Source organism: Mus caroli, chromosome 1, assembly GCF_900094665.2.
Source record: "Mus caroli chromosome 1, CAROLI_EIJ_v1.1, whole genome shotgun sequence".
Taxonomy (NCBI): domain Eukaryota; kingdom Metazoa; phylum Chordata; class Mammalia; order Rodentia; family Muridae; genus Mus; species Mus caroli.
The window spans coordinates 75,673,891-75,682,066 of NC_034570.1; the positions used below are offsets into that span (position 1 = coordinate 75,673,891).

Here is an 8,176-nt window from a genome sequence, read left to right on the forward strand (position 1 = left end):
GTGTTTTCAAAGAGATTTTTTTAAAAACTAATTATATTCACAAAGAAGGACAATGGAAATACAAGTGAAAGATGAGATTTATGACTTTTAAAAAATGGTTTATTCTGTGTGGGTGAGGGTGTTGCTCGCATGTGTGTAAGTGTGCCATGTTATACCTGGTGCCCGTGGAGGTTACCAGGGTAATTAAACTTTTGACGGTTGTGTGCAGTCATTTAGTGTATCATGACTTTGGTTTATTTGCATGTTTCTGCCCAAAACGGTAAATAAAACTCCTCTTTTTTATAGATCTTGACTTGCTAAGAGTATAATTTCAGTTGTGTTTACAAGGCAATAAGGTTTTGTATATAAGATAGACAGGCCTATTGGGCCAGCCTAAAGCTATTTTACAAATAGTTTTATTGGGATGTAGCTGAATAGTTGTGGCTCAGACTGTATGCCCCACAAAGTTTAAAAAAAAGTATGATATGACCCTTTAGAAAAGAAATTTACCTTTAACTAAGGATAAAAATAAATGATTCAATTATAAGTTACATTTGGCTGGAAACTTCTTAAGGAAACAGTTAACATCTGGTGGAGATTTTTAAGAAAGTAGAACCCTAATAGCTAGACATAGGAACTCCTTAATTGAACGACTGGTTCTTATGGAACATGGGACACTCTCTAGAGATGTGGGTCTGGTCATTTGTACCAGCTGCAATTTGAGATGCTTCGATCACGACATAGACAGCTTCTGAAACATGCGTGGAGAGGAAGTCATGGTATGTGTAGGTATGCCAGATCCTATCTGGTACCTTTGACCTGTGTGGAAAATGAGAACTCTCTGAAGCTTCTGTGTCTCACTGCCTAGAGTCTAAGAGTCGCTTCTGAATTCTAATTTGTGAAGCAATTTATCATTAACAAGATACTCACTCTCAACGCTAGAATTCCTGGAACTCTGAATTTGCTAGCTGGGAACATTTTCCAAGCCATACCTTTAGGTCCTCTTGCTCCATCATCTCCTGGGAATCCAGGGGGTCCTGGAGAGCCTGGATCACCCTAACAATTAATGGAACAAAAATAAGACCCTCGTTGGGTTTTCCATGCCGTGGCACAAACACATTACAGTTTTCTGCAGCCAAGTTAGTGTTTGTAATTGGCAACGGTGAAGGAAACTGTTAGTGTCTTGTAAGCATAATACTAACTGTGTCTATGTTTTATGAGTGGGTAAAACTCCTCCAGAATTAGAGATGCTCTTCCCAGCAAGAAGTATAGACTTCTTTATACACAATTACCAAAGAGTAACTGCCATACAACTTGAATTTACACTTTGAGCAAACCACTTGATATAAAATGAAATACTGAAAGCTGTGTTGTATCATAAATTTTAAAGATCCATTTTATTCCAAAAGATGGAAAGCCAAAACTATGTTATACATTTTCCAGAAGTTTGATACATGTCGCTACATTATGTTTTCTGGTTTCTCAAGGGGAGTGTTACTCATGATTATAAAGGCCAAGTGTATTTTAAAGGAAAAAAATACGACATCCCCAAGCAGATGGGAAGGCTGAGAAACCAGAAACTGGTCAGTGTTCAGGATTTTTTTTTTCTTTTCCAATAAAGCATCAGTCATGAGGCAAAGATTCTGTGAGTTATTTAAACCTGGGCGGGCTGGAATGGGTGAATCACCTGACTTGCTCCTCTGCAGCAGGACAGCCAGTTCTAAACACTGGTCAGAAATCTCATAACCTTCCAGAAGGTTCTATTCTTCCTTCATGCCACCTTACTTTCAAATAGCCATAAACGACAAGGGCACATACTGGCTCATTCTAAGGGATGCTTTAAGGGATCCTGAGAGCAGAGTTTATTTGTTCTCCCTTGCAGGAGCATCTCCTCACCTGGTCACCTGGAAATCCTGGAAAACCAATGACTCCTCTCAGTCCAGGTGATCCTGGAAGGCCAGGGGGGCCAGGAGGCCCAGGAGGCCCATCTATCCCAGGCTGCCCTCTGTGGAGTCCCGGTGGTCCATCTCTTCCGGGATCACCTCTTCCCCCTCGCATCCCTGGGCTTCCTTTATCACCTGTTGAGGTCAGCAGTGTTACAAGCCACTCGGCCAAAATCTTAAGACTAAGTGAAGATTGTATTGAATGGCTTGATTCCACTTGTAAGAGACGAAGACAATGAAATTGGGATGCTGACTTCTAGTCAAAGCCACATCTCTGCGGTTCCTGTCTCTGGCAACCACACTAGGAAAGAAGCTGTCCAGGAATAGAGTCGAAATCACTGGTGGAAAGAGAGAGCAGGCAAGGTCATTTGCTTCAGCATGCACACCTTACAGATGAGGAAAAATTTGACCCAGAGAAGTTAAAACATTTTCTCCTTCTGGCTAGCTAAAGAGAATTCCAGGATATATAACCCATGCAGATTAATCCTGAAGTTGAGAAAAATGCTGATTTAGTTGTCAAAATCCTTGTTCTGCTATATTTCTGAGTATCAGCAGCATGCCATCAGGATACAGGTTAGAAAAGTGGGGTCACTGGTAGCCCCAAAATTGTAGATGGAGGATCTGCATTTAGACAAGGTCTCGAACATAATGATGTTTGAGAGGGGCTGGGTAAAAAGACACAGGCAGGCCCAAATAGTCACCCCAGCTTCCCCAAACAGAGGGAAAACAGTTATTTATGTATACCTTGTATTGGTCCTACATTGAAATACATGATTCTATAAATACAGATGACCTCCAACTACGTTTAGCATGGAAAAGCCAACAAATTACTAAAAATGCTTAGCAGGGTGTGATTATAGTTAAGAAATTATATTTCCTAGTTCCTTGTTGGAAGGAAAGTTGCATAATATATTATATTTCCTTGCCTGAATGGTCTATAAGAAGCCAAATTACATGATAAAGTTGAAAAATGTCAAGCACTTACCTCTTTCTCCTGAGAACCCACCATCTCCTGGAGGCCCAGCATCCCCAGGTTCACCCTTTATGGAAATGACTGCTTCTCCTGCATCACCACGAAGTCCTCTGTCTCCTGTAAATATTATTTATATGAGAGAAACATAAACACAGACACAATACACATGCAACTCATCTTCTATCAAATGTCACCTCATTAATAAACTCCATCTACCTCCATTAAGCCAGATTGATGGATCCCTCATTATCAGTATCAGGGATTAAGAAACCCCTCCTATCACCCCTTATCCATCCCTGGGACATTCAGAATTACACTAAAAGAACAAATATATTTCAACCTGATTCTCTGCATATGGACTTCCAAAAACTAGGAGCCATAGCCCATATTCCAGCTTATTCGATCTGAGTAGAGTAACGTGCTGAGACAGGCTTGGCAGACCAACATGGCGACAGCTGATTGTTAACAGGGAATTCTGGGAAACAACTGCTATAGCGTTAGTTGTATGATGTCAGCAGTCATGAGAGTGTTTATGGTGCTGTGGGTATATTTACACAACTGTAATCGGCAAACGCTGTAATGATAGGATTTTCCTCAGGGACCATTATGGGAGATATAGTTTACAACTGCAGTGGCTAGCACTGATCCAAGTTTTAATTCTCGGTGGAATAACTGTTTAATAGTATAACATGAATTATCTGCAAACACCGGCTATCTTATATAGCAAAGAGATTGTTGACACTTATAATTTACAAGTAATAATACATATATAATAAAACAAGCACCACTCAAAAGCAAATATAGAATCAGCTGAGAAGAAAAGGTCATTTGAATGAAATCGGAGGCCTTTTTCACAGAGCTCTTTAAGAGTTAAAAATACTCCTTCTAAAGACTGTCTTTTCATTGCTAGAAATGTTAATTTCTCTCCTGTATCAGTACCTGAGAGACGATAAGAAACATTTATGCTATAAACGGTTAAGGGGGACAAGATTCAAAGGTAAAACCTCAAATAATATTTTATGAAAATTAAGAACTTGGGAAAATTATATGAAAATCACATTTCATTGTTTACAACTAAAATTCTGTTCCAACTTTTAATTTTATCTTGTTTGTATGTTGTCATTTTTGGGTGCCAAGACCAATGTATGTTACTGTAGCAGAGGTCCCATAGGCCCCCCAAAGCCTGGAACATTCTTTACAGGTCTTTACCACCAGCTGAGCAAGGTCTCTGAAGCCCGTGTCTGTAAATCAGTGTATTGAGGTGCACTCATTCACATCTCAACCACAGAGCGATCCGTTTACGTTAGTTACATGTAATAAGATCAAAAGGCAAGAAAAATGAATTCCTACGCTGTCATAGAACTAAAGAGATCCAGAGACATATGAGTAGTGTTTGATTAAATATGGGGAACAAGCTCGTGCACCTCCTGTGTTGTTGAAACCACTTACCTTTGGGGCCTCGCTCTCCCAGGTCTCCCTTCAAGCCAGGCCAGCCTTTCTCTCCAACCTCTCCCTTTCCTCCAGGTTCTCCATCTGGCCCTGACTTTCCTCTCTCTCCTGGAAAACCAGGGAAGCCAGGCAGCCCTGGGAGCCCTGATAGAATGAGAACATGAAGTTTTGGGGAAGCGCGTTAAGGCTAGTGTGGTTCTTTCATGGTCCTGAACATTCCGTGATACAAATCCCTGCTTAACACTCTATGCTGAACAATGGTCTTAAATAGCTGTGTTCCCCTGCCCACTCCTATTTCCCATCCTACAGACCTAACGTGTAAGTGCTGATGTTTTAGGGATCCTGCACCCATCATATTTCCACAGCACCAAGAAAAGGGATGAGAACAGAGGCCTATCCAAAGTGAGATATGTTAGCCTGGACCTAATGACATCATCGGTGCTGCCTGGTCCTGTGAGCTGAGGTGTCGGAGTCCTGTGAACCCAAGGACTTTTGCCAATTAACTGACACCACAACATTCTGCCACTAGAAAGGATGACACAGAGAAAAAAAATGATATATCCAAAAGAGAGGGCACAATCAGGCTAAATAGTATGTTCTATTAGTATAAGTCTTACCTAACCAGTTTGTCTGACAGTTGATTTTGAGTTTGTAAAACTGGGAGAATGACCGGGAAAACAGTACTCACCCTTTAGGCCTGGAAGACCAGGTAGACCATCTTCCCCAGTGGGGCCTGGAATCCCAGGAGGCCCTCGGAGACCATCAGCTCCTGGTAGGCCTGGGAGACCAGGGAGGCCCTTCATCCCAGCTGGTCCAGAGGGACCCATGTCTCCTGGCTGGCCTTTCCAACCTGGGGCCCCTGAGACATAGCACAACTATTAAGCAGGAAAACTTAGATTTTTCTTCAAACAAGTACAGGAAAAACACATTCCAGAGAGCTTAAATTATGTACCTGTAATACTTTAAACAAGAACTAAATAATACTTATTAGCTAAAGTGTCAGAGTAACTTTTCATTTGCCTAAGAATATATTTCTCTGAATGCTATAAAAAGGAAGGCAGGTCATCTGACTACCATTTGTAGGAATGAGTGAAGAATATACAGTTTGCTACTTTTTAGTATAAAAACACAGAGATGGAAACAAAAATTTGTACTTATATGTACTCTTGAAAGAGAAGAGGAAGAAGAGGAGAAAGAGCAGGGAGGAAGACAAGAAGAGAAGAAGAAAAGGACAAGGAGAAGGATAAGAAAGGAAGGAAGGAAGAAATGAAGGAAGGAAGGAAGGAGGGAGGAGGGAGAGAGAGAGAAAGAAAGAGAGAAAGAGGTGGAGGAGGAAGAAAATAAAGAGGAAGAGGAGGAGAAAGAGAAGAGAGAGGGGGAGGAGGAGGGGGGAGAGGAGAAAGAGGAGGAGGAGAGGGAGGAGGAGGAGGAGAAACATAAGTGTCCTGGTGCGTTCTGACCACTTCCCACAGTGAACTTCAGTTAGACTGTTAACCATGATGAAAGATTTCTACAAATTAGAACATCACTGGCTAGGATTCCTGATGTTTGCAATGACACTGTAGTAGCTAATTCTGTCCCAAACTTGTCTGACTTTTCAAGTGGGTATCTTGCATGTGGATAAAAGCAACAACAAACGCATCACAGAATGAATGGCCCCAGTGACAAAATGAGGAGCATGCTAGAGATAGCTCCTGCTGTGAGAAACGTGTCTCCCCAAAATGGCTATGCGGAACCCTAACCACCCGTGTGAGAGGATTACAAGGAAGTTTTGAAGGTGAGTTAAGTGTGAACATGCTAGAGAGGTCTGGGGTAGCCTGTGTGAGAGCACTAGAACTTTTTGTCTATGTGGAAGAGGCCCTCACCAGATGGCAAAACTCCTGGTGTCTTGATTTTGGACTCTCTGGCCTTCTAAAAATCAAATTATGTTGCTTATAAATTACTCAGTCAAAGGTATTTTGTTGTAGTCAGTGTAGTGGAGTGAAGGAGCCCCAGTGCGCCTGCATGAAAAAGTGCATGCTCATGAGCCTCTTACTCATTCTTGTCTCCTTGAGGGTGCCAAGAACACAAGGTTCTGACTTCCACCTGGGCATCTCCCAAGGCCATGTTTGCAGTGAATGACTTTGATGGACAGATGCTGCTGCCCTTTCCTCAGGATGTGAAGCAGGCCTGCTTGAAGGCCCCTGGGAAGTGTGATTCTAAGCCTGCATATAATGCAACCCACCACATGTGTAGCCTCTAACCAGCTCCATACATGTTGCACAAACAGAATTTGGAAAAAAATGACACAGACCAAACTAATATGAAGCTCATGAATAATAAGGTTCTTTGACTTAGACTCATGCTTCTGCGGACATCCATCCCTCCATGAGCAGGAGGCAAACTTTCTGACTGTTAGCAGAGAACACCAGGGCATCTCCTGTTTTGACACCTGCTGGCACTTACCTGGATCACCTGGAGTTCCAGGAAGTCCCGGTTGTCCTGGGATCCCCGGAGCACCTCTTTCACAGGAATGGCCAGGGGAGCCTAGGATCCCTGGTAAGCCACGACTTCCCTCTCTACCTTTGGGACCTTTGAGACCTGGAGATCCAGGGATGCCAGGAGGGCCTGAAATGATAAGATGCATTTGGCACTTGCAGGAGCTAACACTGTAGAGATGGCCTATCACATCCCTCACGCATGTCAATTCTAGCAAGAAACCATTCTATTCTGACCCTGCGCTCCATGAGCTAACAGCCCTCAGCATGGATTTTCGTATCTAAGATACAGATCCAAGTGAGTTTGAAAATCTAAGCCTTGCTATGTGGGCTACTTGATAAGCAAACAGAGGACAAAGAAGTTACCTAGGCAAACAAGAGACCACAGGCTTTCCTAATTCTCCCACCCTCCACCTTTGCAACAGATTTACACTCAGCGATATAAGATGCCCCCAGTGTGTGCTGTATGAATGTGCATTTGCTGGGAGGGCTTACCAGTTACGCTTCCAGATCTCTACTGGACTGTCATGGAGCCTGCTAAGCTTCAAGCCTCACTGCTAAGCCCCAAGCCTCACTGCTAAGCCCCTGAGTGGCTAGACCTCACACAGTCTGTACTAACTGCCACAGCCTGGCAATGTCAGCAATAGGTTGGCCAGCTGCTTGTGGCTTTTGGAGCAAACACATATAGCCTGGATAGAATGGAGTGCACTGAGCCACCGCGTCCCGACGTTTGCAAACAAGCAGTAAAGTGCAAGGGCAACAGAGCAGATGCAGGTTCATCCAATGTCATCAGTACATTTGCAAGCATGGACTGTACATGCGCTCAGTACCTCAAGCACAAAGCATTCCTTTTGGCTTGCACCAAAGCTGAACAGGCACTCTGTCACAAGGAAAGAGCAAAGACCTCATACCTCCAGCCCCTGGGCACCCTGGGTGACCTTTCTGTCCTTTCATGCCTGGTGTTCCTGGAAGACCCCTCTCTCCAGGGGGTCCTGGGTCACCAAATGCAGGGTCTCCTGGGATTCCTTTCTGGCCATCCTTTCCAGGAGACCCAGGTGGGCCTGGGGGTCCAATAGGGGAGGTCCCCTTTTCACCTTTGATGCCTGGATCTCCCATGTCACCACGAAAACCTATTTAACAACAATAACAAATTGCTATATGTACAAATATAGGCCAAATATAAGGGCAATTCATTGAAAACTATAGGCACTCTTAAGAAGTACTTAATAGAGCACCTGGGTAGCTAGAGCGCAGGGTCGGCTGACACCTGCCAGCTACCCACGACACCCGCAACAGGATTTTGAGACTTCTGGTGAGTGGAACACAGCTTCTGCTCCAGTCCAATCACACGGGAC

General features: G+C 43.4%; 1 protein-coding gene across 1 annotated transcript in view; it reads right to left on the reverse strand.

The window, feature by feature from the left end:
- Nucleotides 1-8,176, reverse strand: part of Col4a4 (collagen type IV alpha 4 chain) — a 126,434-nt gene that overhangs the window by 35,427 nt on the left and 82,831 nt on the right. The window contains exons 27-33 of the mRNA XM_029475388.1: nucleotides 7,733-7,951; nucleotides 6,790-6,951; nucleotides 5,033-5,203; nucleotides 4,345-4,488; nucleotides 2,908-3,012; nucleotides 1,876-2,057; nucleotides 972-1,035 (exon numbers count right to left, since the gene is read on the reverse strand). Coding sequence (XP_029331248.1) covers nucleotides 972-1,035; nucleotides 1,876-2,057; nucleotides 2,908-3,012; nucleotides 4,345-4,488; nucleotides 5,033-5,203; nucleotides 6,790-6,951; nucleotides 7,733-7,951 — 1,047 coding nt within the window. The remainder of the gene's footprint in view (nucleotides 1-971; nucleotides 1,036-1,875; nucleotides 2,058-2,907; nucleotides 3,013-4,344; nucleotides 4,489-5,032; nucleotides 5,204-6,789; nucleotides 6,952-7,732; nucleotides 7,952-8,176) is intronic.